The sequence below is a fragment of the Corvus hawaiiensis genome, chromosome 10, assembly GCF_020740725.1.
Source record: "Corvus hawaiiensis isolate bCorHaw1 chromosome 10, bCorHaw1.pri.cur, whole genome shotgun sequence".
Classification (NCBI taxonomy): domain Eukaryota; kingdom Metazoa; phylum Chordata; class Aves; order Passeriformes; family Corvidae; genus Corvus; species Corvus hawaiiensis.
This window is the reverse complement of record NC_063222.1, coordinates 13,639,578-13,659,883: the sequence shown is the minus strand read 5'-3', so window position 1 is coordinate 13,659,883 and position 20,306 is coordinate 13,639,578. Positions and strand designations below refer to the sequence as shown.

At 37.0% G+C, this 20,306-nt stretch overlaps 1 protein-coding gene across 4 annotated transcripts; it reads right to left on the bottom strand.

The window, feature by feature from the left end:
• Positions 1 to 1,315: 1,315 nt before the first annotated feature.
• TRPC1 (transient receptor potential cation channel subfamily C member 1) lies at positions 1,316 to 20,288 on the bottom strand. 4 transcript variants are annotated; one of them, XM_048314313.1, is made up of 14 exons: positions 20,027 to 20,288; positions 18,613 to 18,767; positions 17,274 to 17,375; positions 16,245 to 16,447; positions 14,975 to 15,106; positions 13,484 to 13,679; positions 11,937 to 12,101; positions 11,765 to 11,831; positions 10,107 to 10,246; positions 7,915 to 8,058; positions 5,167 to 5,342; positions 4,810 to 5,011; positions 4,081 to 4,275; positions 1,316 to 3,246 (listed from the first exon to the last, which is right to left on the bottom strand). In XM_048314313.1, the coding sequence occupies exons 1-14, from the start codon at positions 20,160 to 20,162 to the stop codon at positions 3,019 to 3,021; spliced, it is 2,241 nt and encodes a 746-aa protein (XP_048170270.1). In that variant the 5' UTR covers positions 20,163 to 20,288; the 3' UTR covers positions 1,316 to 3,018. The 4 variants fall into 4 exon arrangements, with proteins under 4 accessions (XP_048170270.1, XP_048170269.1, XP_048170271.1 ...); XM_048314312.1 differs by having other exon boundaries at positions 11,765 to 12,101; XM_048314314.1 differs by lacking the exon at positions 20,027 to 20,288 and adding an exon at positions 19,770 to 20,003 and having other exon boundaries at positions 11,765 to 12,101.
• Positions 20,289 to 20,306: the final 18 nt, after the last annotated feature.

Here is a 20,306-nt window from a genome sequence, read left to right as displayed (position 1 = left end):
CCAGTTCCTTTCCCAGATCAATGCACTGGTAGCAGTAGGCCTGAAACAGGGAACAGAGGAACACGGAGCAGTGCCAGTTTTCTCAAGTAAGAGTTGGTTACAAAGCACAGGTAACAACTGTTACAAGTTTTTAAATGCAGTTTGTAGTGACTGTAAACTTCAAACATTTAAAATCCAACTTGCAACCAAACAACCAACAACACGATTTCTGAAATAATTTCTATTGAAATAACAATCAAGACCATAGTTTAGCAAGAGCATAAAGTAAGTTGATTTCCAGTAATTAGTGATTTGACCTTCCTGCTCCAAATGCAGGTATGAAAATTTTCATCGCAATTTTTCATTTATCAAGGCAAAGTTAGGTCTAAGACAAAACAGACATTAACATGAAAGGGAAGAAAAATCAACCTTTTCCAGTTGTCTCAAAAACTCTACTCAGTCCTTTAATGACTTGCACTAAAATTTGTACAAGGAAGCTCTGAATCCTATAGCCAACTCCAGCTTCTCCAAACTTTTTTTTTAATATGTAAAATTTTGTTTCTGTGCCTGTCCAGAACTATTCTGTGAATGTGCGTAAGGGAGACCTTGGAACAGCCAGTACTAAACTGCCAAATGAGAAAGCAATAGCATGTTTAACATATGTGAACTAGGAAAATCTAGATGATGAGACAAAATTGAGTACAGAGAACAAAGCACTCAGTACTGATTAGTAGCCCAGTAGAGAGGAAGACTACAACGGCTTTCAAATAAAACAGAGATGCAAAGTGTCATATAACTAAGGTAGGGCAGGGAACAAACTTCTCTCTTTCTGTCTCTCTCATTCTACAGGTTTGTGTTTCAGTGACAAGTAAAAACTCCAGAAATCCCAGTTCGAATCCAAGGTCCCCGAGAGCCTTGAAGTACAACAATTCTTCCTAAGGACATCTACACTGTAGTAGAATGCAGTGCCACAAGACAATGAGCAAAGTAGCTCTGAGTGACTCTGCTCAATGTATGAAAAGCACTCAGAAATAGCTCCATTAGCTCCTTCATTCATACTCTCAACACCCCCAGGTTCCCACAACTAACCATCCCAGTGCCAAACAGCTGACAGTGCATCTGGGATCTAACCCAGCTGGTCTGGAACCAGCATCACTTCATGGCACTGCATGAAGCCATTTCAATGAACCGAACAGGAGGGGTCCAGAAGAAAAAAGGCAGTAACACATTAACAACACCTACCTTCCTTAAACTTACTACCTCAGCATGACAAAGAAAATACTTTCGATGTGGTAACTGATATAATGTGTTTGCAATATGACCAACCATACAACCATATTTTTCAAAGAGCTTTTATTTGCTTCCTTTCTTGAATATACACAACATACACAGCACATAGTTTTTATGTTGGTGCATTATTCAAACACGAGATCTCAGTCCAAATACAAAACTCACTGATCCTCTTTGCTTTCAACCAGGACGTTAACTTCCTATTCCCATGAAAAGCCAACACATATCAGAATTCCTCTATACTCTTAACACTTCTAGAAGCAGAGTATTAAAACCTAGTTCAGAAATACATAATTTCATAGTACGGAAAATATATCACCTTTACAAGAAAGAGTTTTATAAGAATTCCTTCAAAAAAGTAAACATTCACGTAAGCACCCACTCTGTCAATCTCCCAAAATCAACTGCAATCAAAGACCTCAATGGCTACCTGCGCCTTCCGGACATACGACCATTTCAGAAGAGCACCATCATAATACTAAAACTGTTAATCAATCCTTTAGCTGTCATGAATATACTTACTTTGTAATTAAAAATAGGGGAATTTCACATTTCTCAATTACAGTTTGTCAGCTTGAATTATATACAAGCATATAAAGCCATATAGGACCCTCTAGCACAGAAAATCCACAAAGCCCTTACTGTCCATTGTAAGCAAAGTCAAATAAACTATTTTCACAAAACACAGTTTTCCTGACACAAAAAAAAATGTCTAGCTTGGCAACAATTCTGCTAAAAAACAGGAAAGAAGAAAAATTTAAATATAGGATATGTAAAATCTGTGTCAAGCAGACCCTTCTAAAGTACATCTCTCCAATGACAAGACTCAATGACCTCAGAGAAAGCAGTGGAGAACGGTTCACAGGAATTGTTCAGCACTGCAACCAATAGCACTCATGTGGCTCCACCGCATTTTCATGAAATCATAGATTTTAATAATTCAAATAATTTATCTAGATTTTAAAAACCCAAGATACTAAACATTTAATGTTCACAGGTTGGTTTTAAAATTCTGTTCTCAATCCTAATATGTATATTAAAATGTACTATTGAGGCACTGCTGAAAAATCCAAGCAGGGTTTGATTGTCTTACACATAATGATAAACATTCAAGAAATGGTCTGTTTTGTGTTCAAAATGTCAATGTTCCCACCAAAGTGAAAAGTCTTGATGATTTGATTTGCTGTATTCTATAAATGTTAGTTTACAGTCAGTGTTAACATACAAAACTAGAACTGCCTCTTTCAGAGCCATACAGTCTTCATGTGCACTGTAACCTACAGTCATACATAATTTCCAACTGTGCTGGAAATTTTCTATTATTCTTTATCTGACTTTTCTATTAAAAATAAACAGGCTGGATTTTTATTTTAAAAAGTCTGTCTTCTCCCACAACTTGAAAAATAAGTATCAAAAAAGAACAAACAGCAAAAATAGAAGAAAGAAACATGTTGTGCTAGTTATGAAGCTCTGACACCTGACAGCCACAGACAGTCTGAGGAACATTTAGAAAACTCCTATATACAAATTTTTATATACACACCAAGATTAAGAGGTTAAGAAAATTAGTGTATCTGTTTTTGCATTCATTTTGACATCTTGGGCACCGAGCTGCAACTCATGCAAACGCATTTTCAAATGTATTTTTGTGCAATAATCTTCTCGTCTATACGATCTGGCAAAAGAATTAGGTCAACACTTCCACCTATGGTATCTAAAAGCACACACCTTTTGTTTAAAAGTTAGGCCTTAGTTTCTTGGATAAAACATAGCATATTTAGAAGTCCGAAAGCCAAGCAGGTCTCTCATTTCATTCCGGAATTTTGACAAGTCCTGCCGCAGTTCATTGAGGTTTTCCACAGTGGCCTGATCTGTACTTTGCATCTTCTGTCTCATGGAAGTCAAGTAACGGTGGACTAAGCAACACATCACCTTCTGGTAATTCTCATCTCTCTTCTGTTTCAGATTTCTCCATTCCTTTAAACAAATATAAGATATTTACTATGCAAGTGATTTTTGAGCCCTAAAGCCTGTATACAATTATACAGAGAAGAAATGTGAACAAAATAACAAAGCAATTTTATAAACACATCCTGATGTGCACATATATACAATGCCTATAAATTGTCCAGAAAATTCAAATTAAATTATAATCTGCTGTACCAACAAAACTGAGAATTTTTATCTACCTGGCTTGGTAATTGTTCTGTGAGCAATTAAGAGTTCCATAACCCTGAATGTCTCTCAGTGCAAATTCCATAAAGTGTTTAAATTTGTTTATTTAATGCTATTTTCATCAGCAAGAAGATGCAAAGTTAGTACGCAAAATTGCAGGGTACAAAAAAAATGTTTATAAAATAAACAAATAAAAAATCCCTTCCCCAACAATGAGAGGCTTCAGTGATCTTTTTTGGTTATTTATTCTGACACTTCTGTAATATGTTTAAAATCAATTACCTTCTCCAAAGAATATTCTAACCTCACCATTTTTGAGATTAGCACATACTTCCTTGAGGTTTTTACGTATTTTCATTCAATCCAAGCATTTTTCCCTGACTGTTTCTGGGGGAATTGGGGGTTGGAGGGAAGCGGGTTGAAATTCCCAAACCAGAAAGTTAATAGAACCTTACTTAAGAAGAAATAGGTAACACTTATTTATCTTGGATGTGACACACATTATTCTGTAGCTCCTATTTATCTTAGTAGCATTCATCTTATGACAGGCAGCTTCATGCAGCAATCTGCTACTTCATTTTAGCAAGCAGCACCTTTCCAGCTGCAGAGCCTAGAGCTTTCCCAATCATTCCTCACCTTTAGGCTGTTCTGACGTTTCACTTTGCCACTTGATGTATGAGAGCAGATCCATTTACTGAGACTGTTGAAAAGGTAACAGATAGTCTTGGGAGAGGGTATAATGTTGAAAGGTGGAGGGAGTGTGCATTTATCATCAAAGTAGCTAAGCCAAAGCTTGGCACGAGCAAACTTCCACTCCTTATCTTCATGATTCTAATACATCAGAAACATTAACAGAGAAAAGAAGCAGAAATATTAACAGGTTATTTTGTAAGTTTAATTTTCTCATACCTGAAAAACTGACTATTATTTAACTTTGGTTATACAGCATTTTAATAGATAGATTACAGAGTATTTTAATAGGTTTGTTTGAATATTCTAATATTAAATACTTAAAATAAGTACATCTTTCTACAATTCACTATATACTCTAGTATAAAATTCAGAAGGTATAACCCCAGATCAAATGCCAAAGCACCACACATACCAAAACCAGCATTTGAACAGCCATTGTATCTAGAAAGTCATCAATTCTCAGTGGGCCAAAGCCCTGCACACATTCAACATGAACATTACAATTTTTTTTTTATCCAAGTAAATAAGCAGCTCTTATTTGAAGGAAAAATATGAGCTCACAGACAGAGCTCATCCATGAGGTCTGTAGATAATAAGTCTACACATCACAGGAAGAAATTTGTGTAAAATCAAAAGATACTGGTAATTGGTAATTAATCAGAAACCACTTACTGCTATCAGCTGAAAACTTTTGTGAAGCATTGCCACAAGGAGTTTAGTTAATACTATCACAACCACCACATTGTAGGTCCCAACAATAACAGCACCCACGAAAGACTGTAATTCTTCACCGTAGCTAAAACGTGTCACAAAGATTGCAACATGTGCCAGGGAGAATATATACCAAAAGAGAGCAAAACATGTACCAATAAACCTACAAAAACAAGAAAAAAAATCTGGTTAGGTAAACCTAACACCAAAAGTGTTTAATGTAAATTCAAGATCAGTGAAAAAATCCAGTCAAATTTGTTTAATTACTAGGGATTAAGGGCTCAAACAATGCAGTTATGTTACAGATATCAAACTCACGAATGGAATGTGTCATTGCTCTGTTGTTCACAGAAAATGCCCGCACAGTCTTTTTCTTCATTTACAGTAAATCCTTTATCATAAAGTTGTGTCAATCCAATTGTGAATGAGAACAAGACAAGAAGAAACATGCCCAGAAATTTTCCAAAATCTTGTAGCATCTGCCCCATTGAAATCTGTGAAATAGATTTATTTCTAATTTTAGTTAAACATGTAGTTATTTTTATTTGTATTGTCTCCTTCAGCCTTTGATCAACAAAAAATCTATTTACATTTTACATATTTAAGTTAAATTTTGATATGCTAAACAGACCTTGAGGTCAGGAGATACCCTTGTACTGTTCTTCAGAGAAAAATTCTAGATATTAAAAAGAAAATGTAAGTAGCTTTAACATCACCTGGAAAAACAGTATCCTCCAAATAACCATAAGCAATATTATGTACACCTTGTTATTTATTTGCAATACGAATGGTAATAAGGAACTCACAGGTCAACAGACAAAAGCAGTAAACGCATTTGAACATAAAATGCCATCATAGAAAGTTAATAAAATACTTAGAAGAACACTGAATTAATCAAAACATTTGGAATCATAATTTATCACTAATAAAAAACCAGCCAGTATACCAAAGCCCATCTGCAGAATACAGACTTAGTTCACTGTACATTTTATATATGATTTCAAATAAACACGTGTGTAGGCACACAGTAATTGAAGAATAAAGCATAGAAGGCATGACAGTAAAGCTGGATCATTAGTTTCTAATTCAAAATATCCTATACAGAACTTTGCAACATTAGAAATACAGCACCTTTAAAAAAAACCTAAACAAACGCTTGTGATTTTTTTCCAAAGGAAAGACTTTGATTTGCTTTTGACATAAGCACAATGTTTTACACAGACCCAGCATAAAGTGTTTACATAATTTAATTAGTCTTCCTACAAACTTCTTCAGAACAATGTACCATTATAAAGAATGCAAATATATGTAAAAAGGGATTGGGTAAATCTAATCTATATAAATCGGTGTGTGGAAAGCCTAGTCTTATATGAATCAAAATTTGTACCAAATCATAGTCCAGAACTGTAACACAATTGCAGGTTTTGCAAGTACAGCTTTTCTGGAGATGAATTCCTGCTCCCTCCTTTGCTGCTGGAAACTCACCCAGTACCTCCTGCAGCACAGCACATTCAGAGTTTGTACAGTCTGTAATGGTCATGGAGACTCTGCAGCTGTGGGCAGAGCTCTGCACCAACTGTGTGCGTGTTTGGTCAGAGGATGACTGTACTCCCCATTGAACTGTTTCATCACATCTAACCCTTTAAGGAAAAAACCCCAACCCAAATCCCAACAACATTCACCTTTTAATTCACACATGGCTCCAGCTAAGAGAGAGACAAAGTAGATGAAACAGGAATGCACAAAAAGTGCAAACTGCCTGAAACTGTTTTGTTTGGCAGAGAGTGTAATAACCCATCCCAAATGCCAGTTGCTTTCTTCATAGGTTTACACTTTCCCTCTCTAAGTATTTACAATTTCTAAGCACTTGAAATCTAATTATCTAATCTAGGGGAGTATTATTCTACTTTCTGTTAACAATAAAAAGCACCACATACAGCCAATTTACAAATCTGGATTATAACAGGTTTTATTAACCAATGAGTCAAGTAACTGAATGCTTAAAAATAACTCTTAAGAGCCAACAGAACAGGGTAGCTGCCTTCCCCCGCCCCCCACTGTTGGGTTTCCATGCCATATTTGATTACCACCATTTGAACTTTGTGACCTACTTTCAGTAAATACTGCAAGAGTTGTTGCACCAGCCCTCGGCCAGCAGTAATAACATAAGCTCCTGTGTGCCTCTGAATGGGGTGACTGTTGACTGTTTTTATTTACTTGGAAAATTTCATAACACAGCCTTCTAATAAAAAACTTGTGAAAGATCTAGTACATAAATAAATATGCACATTCAACAGTGAATCTCTTTAAAATGTGGAGTGACTTCAGTGTTCAATCAATCTGTACAACCCTAATGCTTAATGCAACACCAAGACTTCAATATTTTTTTCGAAGTGTGCAAATACATTTCCATTTAAAATGTATAACAGAAAATTAGGTAATTAAAATGTGGGAGGTTTTACTGTCATCCCTACTCACTGGAAGGCTCCAACAAATTCCGAGTAAGAAGAAACCTGTTCTCCCTTCTTATAACTGCCAATAAATGGGTGACTATTGCAATACTCGAGAGATTTATATTTTTCAAACAAAAGCAATTTGCACAACTCAAGGTGTAGCTTCAATGAGATCACAGACATAAACAGAAAGGCTCTTGATTACTCTTCCTTGCTACACACTTCATTCATCTATCTCTTTAGAGATAAGAAGGCAATTATTTGCATAAAACTTTACAGGAAGAACCTGATCCTTACACTTTTCAACTGTGAAAACTTAGGTGGTATGTTAAGCTTAAAACAGATGAAAACAAAAAGACAGTATAGGTACAGCTATCATGGAAGAATACCTTAACTGAACTACACAAGGTCTTTCACTCTTTTTCTTACCTTTGCCCATCTAAATCAGTATGTTTTACACAACAGATTAATTAAAAAAAAAATCAAACTTCAATGCAGTATCACTTCCTTCTATTTTTCACTTTCTTTCTTTAACATCTTCTTTTCCTATTTTCAGTAAGACTCTTGATAGCAAATTAGGTTTAATACTTTTTCAAGCAGTAATTATATTCACCTGGAGTGGTCCCAGAATGGAGCTGGTTGTGTACATGAAGAAGAGACGCAGGTAACTAAGAACATTTGCAAAGGCAAAAAGACCTTCTGCCACTAGGGTAGGATGGAATGCATCCCAGTCCTTCCTTTCAGCATAATCATGAAACTGCAACATAAAAAGGACAAATTGAGATCACTGACATTATAAATACAGAAATTCACCCATACACCTCTCCCCACTTCTGCTTCCAAAACAGGTAAGAGCATAAATGAAATGAACATATATCACTCATAGATGTCATACCTCTTTCAGACAAAGGCATTTTAAAAGCCATTCCAGAGGGAGCCAGAAATCAGACAATTTAAATTCAACACCTAACTCTGCCACTCACTTGTTCAAACCATTTATTCCTCTGTTCTGCTTTCACTTCTACTCTGTTTTGCATGGTCTATTGAAACAGGGACTTAGGCACTTTATAAACACATACATTGCCTACTACAATAGGCCTCAATCAAAAATAAGATTGAAATGCTACAAAGAAAACCGATGTACACATGCAATTGCAGTGTGGTGACAGCTGATCTTAACCAGTTTTGGAAAGACTTATGACTCGGGGTTCCTTCAACGGATTTTATCAGTGGCTGCAGAGAATGGTAGTCACAAGTAAACTGTTGATTGAAGTATTATCCACTAAGTACTACTATTCAACTTACTCAGGGAATATCCACAGACTGCTAACTTTCAGTTTGGCTCAAACATTCAGCATTTATATTACCAGCTTCTGCTGTCTCAAAATGGACATTTGAAAACTAAGGAACTCACAGCTGCTTTATAATAACTTGCCCAAAAGTCTGCTGCACAAAGATGGCACTAAATAGGGGTAAGTATTTTTTTATACACTGCATTTCATGTGTACAAATCTTTCTGCTACAGAGACTCTTCCTTTATTTCTTACAGTTTCAGTGCCTACAATGGACCTAAGATACAAACTGAACATTTTTATTTGGTTTTCTATATGATTTATAAACTATTAAAATAAATTTTGCCATATAAAAGGGGCAAAACCCTCATTATATGCCTAGTCTATAGGACAGGAGTCATGCATCTTCAAAAAGGTTACAGTTTAAATTGGCAACAATGGGCTCTTATCTCAGCAAAGGAACTAATACTAGAGACATGCTGGTTGCAAAGCAAATGGCTGGGAAGGCAGCCCAATGTGGCATTCTCCCTCTAGTCTTTTTCCAAGAAATGGAGCCTTCCTTTCTAAATGATTACCAGCCTCTGAATCAATGCTAGGATAGGGAAATGAGCCAAACACCAAGTTGGGTAGAACTGAACCAGTTTATTTCCCTCCCAACTGCCAGACAGCTGTCAACTTACAGTTTTCAAGACACAATAACGGTGCTACTGCACTGGCTTGGATTTTGCTGAAATATACACATTCAATTGGCCTGGCAGTTTGCCATGTGCTGTGTGGTTAACAACACATGCAATAGAATGGCAATAATAATTTTCAAAACTCGTATTTTCAATCAAATCCAGATGGCTTTTTATAGAGACAAGGCAAGGCTCCTCTATAGTCTCAGGGCTTTTATCCTTACTACCAAAGAAAACCCCAATCAAAAAAGCCCCACCAAGCAAAAATCAATTAAAAATCCACCACCGCCACTTATGACATTCGAGTATATGTACTCAAAAGCGAAATAAAACTTTCCGCAACAAAAAGGCATCAGGCAATCCAAACACAGAGAATACTATTAGCTTTCTGCAAAGTACTGACCTATGGAATCAGGCAAGCTCAAATGCCAAATCTGATGAGATGCATTTCCCTAAACAAAACTCAAGCCATTTGGAAGACCAGCCAGTTCTTACAAGGAAGACATTAGCTCTGTTTGGGGTTTCCAAGCACTTAGACATGTCTTGATATGTTTTCTAACTGCTATTTGCCTCATCAACTATTCTCTGAAGACCAAGGTGCAGCAAGACCCAAGGTCTTGACAGCTCCATGGCCCATACCACAGAGAGCATTTAAGCCCAAAGCCTACACTGCACCCACACTTTAGGCTATTACTAAAGTTTACACTTAACCACAACACCCTACTACTAACATACCCCATGTAATGTACCTTAACGTATTTTGCAGCAATGTACTAAAATCATATTTGCTCAGCCAGTCCCAGAGGAGCTTTGGATCTATGAAGATTGGTGCTCACCTTGTTATGGGCAACAACTTTGAGGGCAAAAGTTGCCAAATACAAGGAATTCATGACAAAACTAAGCTGATTGCGGGACTCTTCTAAAAAATCTTCTAAACCATCGTACCAGAGCCTCTTGACATCTGACCACACCATTCCTGCAGGCAAAAAAAACAAAAAAAAAAACCAAACAGGGAAGTGAAGCCATTGTACTGAACAGATATTATTTTACATATGATCACCATGTATTTTACACTGAACTTGTTACAGAATCAGTAAAAGGAAATGGAGAAGATGGTATTTACACACACAAGAAGTGGAGTTCTGTTGTTTCATTTTCGCATGGAAGACATTTCTATTCATGATTTTGAAAGTTTATCCAGAACAACACAAAACTTGCTACTAGCCTGAAACATTAGAAATTCTGCTGTGGCCATTCTGACAATGATTTTTAGGGAGTATTTTAATGGGACTATGGAATATAATAATGTAAGTGAATCCTTGATACTTGATTCTTTTCATTCCAGTTGATTTTGTAGAACATTTTCTAAATACCGTCTTTATCAACTTAGAATATTTTTATGGAATCAGTATAATGTCATTATAAAATAAGCATTTAATTATAAATGCAATTACTATTTAAAAACTTGAGATTCAATAATGTGAAAAATAACCTGATTTTAATGATTATGTTGCTTAGATATAATTTTTAAATCCTACTTGAAATCCACATTAGAATATTACATGCAGAAAAAAATACATGTCTATAGCCTTTAATTAAAATTACCAAGACCACCTAATGACATACTTTGTCTACAGCAGACTTGATGGAACAAAAGAATTTATAAAATTATAATATTTAATTTCAAAGCAAAGGAGGAATCTGAATTGTACTCAAAATTTGAAGTTTTCAAGTTTCTTTTAAGACCTGCCTGTACTTGTGTGGGGGATACTAAATATTTCCAAGATCTGCAAGAACTGCTCAACAGTTTTAATACAGCTCAATTGTGAAAGGAACCACTATTACACAAAAAACCCCTCACCCTAAAATATGAAATAAATCACCCACAGAATTACTTAGAAAAAAACTGTGTTGTTTTTCACTCTATCACTGCTTTTTACAAGTCCAATGATACAAATGATACATATCTAATTACCTTACATTAAGAAAGGCAAATTTTAATGTAAAAAAAATTGCATGCCAGACAACCAAAAACAAGGTAAAAAGTTCTATGAATTTTCAACCAAAAGTTCTTGAGAACTCAACAAAAATTATAATTGTGCTCCCTCTGCTGCATCAACCAGAAGTGACATGCAGCCTTTCTGGTACAGTTACGATAATCGGTGACCATGACATACAGAAACATGGAAGACCATAACATGGGAAAAAATACTTGTTTTTGTGTTTCGAAAAAAGCATGAGGTAAATGCACACCTTAAATCTCTTAGACTAAGATGGAACATGAATACATAAACATACACAACATATACTTTTATCTTTAAACCACGTGCCAACACTGCAGCAAGTCCAAGTTTTATTATTAACTACTTCTCCAGTCAAGCATTACAGAACTGCTAATGAAAGACTGAGTTATTACTTACTGCTGATGTACCACTTAATTGGCAATTTTATATATATTCTGTAGTTGTCATCCAATCACTCAAATCATACCTACCAATAAGCCATATTATCAGAAGATAGTCAATTCTCTCCAGGGCTGGTCCCATGGTATTCTTCTTATTCTCATTGTAGACAAGGGAATACAAATTAAGTAATAACAGAAATGTGAAATACGAAGCTCCATGAATAATAAACTTCATAAAAGGAGTGTGAATTATTCGACCTACTCGAGATTTAGGGGCTAACAAGTAACACAGGGACAAAACTGGCCAGAAAATGCCAACCATCAGAACAGTCAGGATCTTCTTGCAGGTGTGCTTGCGCCGATAGCCGGCCATCTGTCCAAACCACACCGTGTTGAGAAACTGCTGGCAGTTGGACTGGGCAACAAACTGGGGGGGAAGGAGGGGGAGAAACAAACAAGGAATCACTCTCAGGTTTCTTAATACACATTACTAAGTCACATCATTAAAATTAATTTTCTAACTATATGTAGCTACCACTTAACAGGAAAAGGCAAGAACATCAACTTGAAATAATTATCTTGTAAGAGACCTAATTGCTATGGACCCACGATGAACATAAACATCCGTTATTTTAATTTCCTTCTAGAGCCAGCAACTAAACGTAAATTATACACACTAGACTTCTAATGGTTTTCAGTTTAAGAATTAGTTTTGATTTTTAATTATTTAGAATCTAGCATATCAATAACATCACACCGCAGAGTTACAAAAGAATGTATCTCATTAGAGAATCGTTTGTCATTTAGTTGAAAAAATACCAACAAAAAGAACCTTGCTGTTACCACATTTTATAATGCATCACAAAAACTGTCTCTACAGTAATCTTGTCAGGACTAAAACAAGTTCTGCAGATACTTTCCTCATACAGCACAAAAAAGTTGTTATTTTCCAAGACCTGTAGTAAAAACAAGCTATGCTCAAACCCAGAGGAACACCAAAATACTTCAGTGTGCTTGATGAATGCGTTCCAGAAATGTGCAATGCTGGTTGTAGGGCAGTCCAGAACTACAGTTTATGACTTTTAAATGCTATGTATTTCAACAGTTTCACAAACAGTTTAAGCCTAGACATGTAGAACAGACAAAATTATATAATTCCTTTTGCAAATGCTAACTAAAAACGGATTTTGCATGAAAAGGAAACTTCCACTCTGTCCTTGATCCTTGTACTAGAATCCCACAAATACCCATTTGCCTTCCAGCACAGAAAACTAGAGTTATAATTTATGAGGGGACAAAAATGACAATAACCTTCTCCATGGAGGAAGTTGCATATTGACGGCATAAAAAGTGCTGCTATTCTGGAACAGAGGGGCTATTCAGTTGTACCAGCACAGGTCCAACCTAATTACTGAACAGCACAGGCAAGGCCTGAGACAAAGCTGAACAGTTAATGACCAGTGAGAAGATGATAAATCATGTCTGGCACCTAAGGATCCATGCCTCTCTAGGCAAGGATTTAATGAGAATCGGAATAAATAATTACCACTACCAGAGCTGTTCATAAAAAAGCAGTAGTCTATACTTCAATACAGAAAATACTGCATTCATCTCCACAATAAACACTGAAGAAACACTCAGTATCTTGCAGCATCCCTGTTTCACATACTGATACCCTGTATATTAACATCTCTTCTACAACTCCTGTAAATTTATTTCCACTTCTGCGTCCAGAGGCAGAACAACAAAGTAATTAATTACTAGCAAAATATGATATGGAAAGTCTATCAAGTTACTGCAAAGACAAACCTCCTTTTGATTATACTTGATTGCAAGTTTTAAACGGCTTAAGTTCATCCTCTCTTCCAACAATCCTCGCTTGTCTACATGTTCATCACTGGAGGTGTGATTCAGAATCACTTCCAGCTCCCGGGAATTCCGCGCCTGTGCAAGTAAATCTTTAGCAAAGGTTTTGCACTGTTGAGCGAGCTCCTCATAATCATTTCTGAAATACACAGAAGCAGTATGTACTATTCCACTGGTTCTGTATTTTCCATTAAATCATGAATGATACATTTTTGGTTGGGATTGTATGATATGTCAAGACAAATTAAAAGAAACCACCCCAGAAGTCCTATATCAAGGTCCAAGCATTCCTAAGACAACTCTGAGTAGTTTTCTCCACATAACATGACAATTACACTTCAGTTTAGTTTGCAAGATCACTAGAGAAAATCTGACAAACAGACTTACAGTATACGAATTCTTATGTCATGATTTCCATACACAGAGTTAAAGCTTAGAGTTATTTCCAGGAGATGAGAAAGTGTAGCAGTCACAAAATATGGCACTGGTAAGTAACCACTTGGACTTTCCTACTGGATGGGAAATTGTTTGAGGTTTTGCTTTATTCCTGTCATCTGAAAACTAGTCTATTCACTAAATATTATGTATTAATATATTAAACACATGAAAAGAAACCACACGATTTCCTTATCTCACCTTGCACACAGTCCATTTTAATACCAAGCTGTATCACAAAAATCCAAAAATTGAACTCTTAATAAGAAAGATAAGCAGCTAAAATCCAGAAAATTCAAATGTTGTTTAGGAAAGTAGAATTTTACTGTATATAAACACTTGCTTTCACATTCTTGGAAAGCTTTTGTGCCGGTAAGTTACAAAATGGTAGAAATCTGCATTGTTTAAACATGAAATTATATTGAGCATTTGTTCATCATATAGAGCATTTTCAGTATGAAGTCTTCTACACACATATGCATATTTTAAATATATACACATATATATGTAACCATACATACACACATACCCTCTTCAAAGTCTTACATTATAAGGAGCAAAATTAAGAAACAAAACCCAAAACAACTCTCAACATGAGTCAGGTCAGTATAAACAAGGTATTGCATATTTCTACCCTGATACAGAAAAAAAGTACAGAGTACTAATGAGATATTGATATGATTAATAGGCGTGTGATTTCCAAATAAGTCAGCATTTAGCATAATTTCTGTTTGTTTTTGCAGAGTAGAGCTGAAATTTGAACTGTTGGTGCAACTACATGCATTGAAATGTCTATACCTAAAAGGATTTAAAGTAATTAAACTGTCAAAATGACTACTAATGAGGCATAAATTATATTATATAACTTATTACATCTAATTATCAGTTTAAACACTTCACTTACAAAAAATTAGGAATAAACATTTTCTAATGCATATGTATTTCTACACCTGTAATTTCATAAAAGTATTCAAATTGATTTGTGTTTTCAATTCCTACCTGAATTCAACCTCAACAAGGCTTAGTTCTTTCAAGTCTGCACTGAGTTCAAAAGCTCGTAGGATTGGATCCTCCTCTGTTAACATTATTAAGGCAGGACTGGCCAAACACCGATAAATGTCCAGACGAAACCTGTGACAAAAGAACAGCAAGCAAAATGAGGATGTTTCATTTCATTAGCAACTTCAAATCAGAACCTGTTCCAAAGGTTTGCCTAAAATAGTCAGCTGAAAGATGAAACAATTTGGATTGTTAAAATCAGACACTACAAACATCAAACGCAGTGTGTCCTGGAAGATACATTATATATTTAGAACCCCTAAGTATCCAAAATCAGCCAAACAGGTTCCCTCTTCTTTTCCTCAGTACTTCCACTGTTATCAGCACATCAGCAGAAGTTCTAGATTAAATAAGAGCTGCTATCTCAAATATTTCTATTGTTTGTCTGCCTGGGATACCCTGACATCTTTACTCATACTCAAGTTAATGGCGTGGTGTATAGGATGGATACCAGAAGGTGGCCTGTACCAGCTCACTACCAAAAACTCAAATACTCTCACTTCTCTTATTTTTTAGTATTTTGGATACAGACTGGAGTAATTATGCAATAATTAATAGTGTATTGTAATTACAGTACAGTTACAATCTTTAAATTCTGTGATTTTTTATCCTCTCACATATTAAATTTATTTAACCCTCAAATACGTTCTCAAGTTAACCACACAAAATATTTCCCAGATTGCTAAATCCCTCTCCTCATTTGAATCTTTATTAAAAAGCTTTCTACTTTCAAAAATACCAAAGAATAAAAGAGAAAAATTGTCTTTAGTTTGCATTCATCAATCCATGCCACATAAACTCTTTTAGGAACAGGATACAGAATTAGCCACCTCCTCATTCCAGTTCACAAACCCCCAAGCATTAACTAACTTGAGAAAAATTTTATTTGTGTAGTCCCTATGGCCTCAAGCCAAAGGTAGCTAGAGTGTTTGAGATACAACTGGTAGAAAGGAAAGGCACTTAGTGACTATGCACAATGACTGAAAGTATAAAACCAAAATTACAAAAAAAGCCACTGCCTCCCACCAGCCTTTTCAGGCACAACCCATCCCCAAGAACCACCATCTCTCACAAAAAGAGTTACAATATACTAAAGGAATCCACTCACAAACTTTACCTTAAAAGAAACAGGAAACATACTGAATCTGACCCAGGCAATACCTGAGAATTAAGAAGCTTTTTATTATGGCCTATGACTGCTAAGTCTTACCTGGAATGTCGCAGACTATCTTTTTTGTTCTTGGCAGTGCACAGTGTGCACTCACAGCCCACAGCATGAGGTTTGGGTAATGATATGTCTTGCTTCAACAGCATGGTGAGAATTTCATAGTTGTTACGATGAGCAGCTAAAATTACTGGTGCCACATCCATGGTTGTTGAGTACTCTGGGTTCTGAATGCGTTCCATTAATTTCTGGAACAAAATGTAGGAAGTATCTAAATTTATTACCTACAGTTCTACTGTATGTAAGGGGGTTTTTGACTGTTCAACCAAGAATTTCTCCTTCAAAATACTTTCCAATGTTTCATAATATGAAAAGAAGGAAAAATATGTAACAACAGTCAGGTAACAACCTGTCAGACAAATACTGAAAAACAGTAACAGATCCAGATATGTTTCTGGTTAATTTACATAGAAATACTGTCTATTTTTCCAACAGATGTATGATATTAAAAACTGTTATTCTGGTCTAGTCCGTGAAAAAAATTACTGTATTTACTATTGAAGTGGAGAAAAAATACCCTGAAAGTGCCATACTCTGTTACACAACACTTTATTCCTTCCCTCCCTCTACCTCTACTTTGTGCTTTCAAAAGTTCTTTGGTACTTAATCATTGACAAGGTAAGTTTCAACTGATTCATTTCAAGGTAAAGGTCTGATGTTTATAGATTTGCTCTAAAAATCTATGAAGCTTCAATACATGAATAAACCCTTTATAAGTCAAGGCTGCTAACCACCCTGCAAACAGACTACTAGAAAAGATTTATAACCACTAGGTTTTTTTCTCTTCTGAACTAGGCATGTGTTTGTCAGGTATAAAGCCACTGGATTCCTTAGGTGATAAAGCAAAATAACGTATTTCATCTTTCAAGACAAAAGAGGCTACAAAAATAATCCCTAGTGTCCAGATTCTATCACTTTACAGATGCAGAATTTAAGAATATTGTTTTAAATATTACAGATACCCAAAAAGCAATAGCCTTCCCAACCAAAAATCAAGGAGTAACAATGCTTAACCACAATGGTTGGTCTGGAGGATCGTTTTGGTCGGTGATTAAGTAGAATGTCAACAGCTCCCACCACTTCTGAGTCAATAGCCACCAAAAGTGCATCCGAGGACTAAGGAAAGAAAACAAAACATATGTGAAAACAGCAGAAACTTAAACAGCATAAAGAGACAAACTCAAGCCAAACTGCATTTTTTTAATATATTTTTTAAATTTATTTTTAAAGTACTAAAATGATGTTCTGTATTATCACCAGACATATGATCAGGATACAAATTCAGGTTGCCATTGCAGGAGTTCACAAAGATTTAGTGACAATTTGTTTAATTGCACAAACAGCAGAAGAATCAATTGCGTAAATTACTTTCCAGCAAAGATGATGCATAAGACTTGCAAAAATCAAGTTTAAAGACACAGTCTACCAGGTTATTAGACACATTAAAAGCAAATGTTTGTGTAACACAGCTTAGGCATACAGGATACTTCAACCCTGGATTTGTAATTGTGGGGTCCAGCTAGGAAAATAAGCTTTTTCCTTCTTGGCTGGTAACCAACCACTTCTGCACCTTCTATTAAGCTGAGATAAGCAGCTTTTCATTTTCCCTACAGATGATATTATTCTTTTTGATTCATTTCCAAAAATTCAGATTTTTGCTCTAAAAAAATAAAAGAAAATTACACAGCTTTTATTACTGCCATTAATTCAGATAGGGAAAAGCTTGTGGTTTTATTCTTGCCCAATATGAAACAATGTAATAAAAGATGCTACTTTCCCCTGTCTTACATATTTAAGCCATCATAGCTTCACCTCTCCCAGCAGCAGCAGAGATGCTGCATACAGTTAAAGAAGTCATGTTGGTAGGAAAGTGCCCTGCCATCAAGCAGAGATCAATTTTAACAAGAAAGCACTGCAGAAATGCATGTTTGCCTTAACTGAAAATCCACTAATATAACATGAATTTTTCTGTGTTACCATTTTTAAAGTTAATATACTCTACAGCCAAAAGGATTTTTGCATTTTACACTTGTTAATATGAGGCACTCATACCATATACCTTTTTTTTTTCTTGAATATAATGCATGCACTATATCAGCAACAGGAGTAACATTTAAAATAAAATGCAAACTTGTTAATATCATAGAAAATGTTACTTACACATTTGCCAATAAAATCCCACTAGAAAAGTCAACTTGTGAGAAGAAACCACTTTCACAATTACTTTTTCCAATTTACTGGAAAAAGAACTGAACTGCCTAAAAGGCAGACTGTATTTATGTCCAAATTCTGACAGATTAACAAAGAAGATATATGACTACACTGAACATTTTTAATAAAGTGTGTTGGATACCTGGCAGCCATAATCCAAAAGCAGCTGTAGTATGTCCAAGTTTTCATTTTCAATGGTTATGGTAACAGCATTTCGTCCAAGCACATCCACACAATTTATGTTCATTCCACCTGAGCTGTTTTCCTCTAAGAGTTTCTTAACCATGTAATAGTCACCTGCACAAGTAAGGCAGGGATATCACTTCATATTATAAAGCAATAAAAGCATGTGAACATTTTAAGTACCACGTAGCATCAAACGACACTATTCCATAGCTGACAACAGACACTGAGAGTATCAGACAAGTAAGAAGTCAAGGTAGATAAGCATTCTATCCTCAGGGAGAAAACTAAAGATGTTTCAGGAGATCCCTTTTCAGGAAAGCACCAGACATGTACTTTAATCCACCCCTTTACTTCCAGTCCTAAAAACAAACACACACAAAAGCACGGGTGGTTTACAAAACTGTCTTTAGGATAACAAATTACTTTGCAACATAGAAGACCATGACCAAGACAGACCTTAGTGTAGAATACTTACAGAATTATATGTAGAATACTCCTACATGCAGTAAAATACATACCGAGCCTGCAAGAGTACTGAACCAGCTGTTATACAGACAAGTGGGTTTTGTTACATTTTTTGTAATGCAGCCTTTCAGTTCTCTGAACCTACGTTTATAGCTAAAGACAGAAATACGTGCCTTCCTCTGATGTTCAGGACAGACTGCACCGGCTATGTAACAGCAAGGCATCCCACCACCGACAGCCCCAGAGCAAAGCTCCCAAGCTCGCTGGCGAATGTCACTGCAGAAGAACCCCTGTGGTTGTGAGCTAACCCAAACTCGGGGCAGGACGCAGCTCCAGCTCCTGCAGCCATGCTTATGCCCCAAGCACGCAGAGCCATGCAGCACACCATTAAAAGCATACCTCGGAGTCTAACGTTTCAGACCTGTGTTAAGGTCAGTTTGATTTAAGGGCACATTTCGACTCAAAGGTAACTAAATATAGACTTAAAGCAAGCAGCATATTTTAGAAAGAAAAATCTCTTCCCATCCGCCACCAATGGCGCAAATCATAAGATACTGGTCTCGCTTATCCTGGGGATGTCTAGATACGACCCGATTTTACAGCAGCTCTCTACTCAGAGACTCTTTGAACAGCGAACACAGCAAATACCTTCCAAATTCATCCGACACAAACGGACTCCCTCACGAACGCAGGAGGAGCCGGCCCCGCGCCTCCCTTCCCGCTCAGGGGCGCGCGGGAGGCGGCGGGCCCGGACGACGCGGTGCCCCAGCAGCAGCCGCACGGCGGGACCCGCACCCCGGGCCGAGGGGAGGGCAGCGCAGGGCTGACACCCGGCCCCGGCTCGGGCCCTCGGAGCGAGCGGCCGAGACCTCAAGGGGGGTCGGGCCGTGCGGCGGGGCCGGTACCTTTGTCGCAGGCCAGTAGGAAAAGCTTCTCGTCCAGCGTGGTCTCCTCCTTCACCTGCCGCACATCCTTCAGCGCCAGCAGCTTGTTGGGTGAGGCCGAGGCGGACGGGTCCGCGCTCTGGTACAGGGCGGCCATGACTCCGCCAGGCCCACGCGAGCGCGGGCGGGGCGGTGTTGCTGCTCCCCCGCTGCCCCTCGGCACCGCGGCCGAGCTGGGCAGCGGCCCCGGCCAGGTCACCCCCGGCGGGCGGGCAGGGCAGGGCCGGGCGGGGCCGGTAGG

Coding starts and splice junctions, on each gene's coding strand:
- TRPC1 (XM_048314312.1), bottom strand. CDS start 20,162: ATGGCCGCCCTGTACCAGAGCGCGGACCCGTCCGCCTCGGCCTCACCC. Junction 16,448..17,273: donor CCTCCAGACCAACCATTGTG/GTTAAGCATTGT, acceptor ATTTTGTTCCAG/AAATTAATGGAACGCATTCA. Junction 5,012..5,166: donor AGCAATGACACATTCCATTC/GTGAGTTTGATA, acceptor TTGTTTTTGTAG/GTTTATTGGTACATGTTTTG.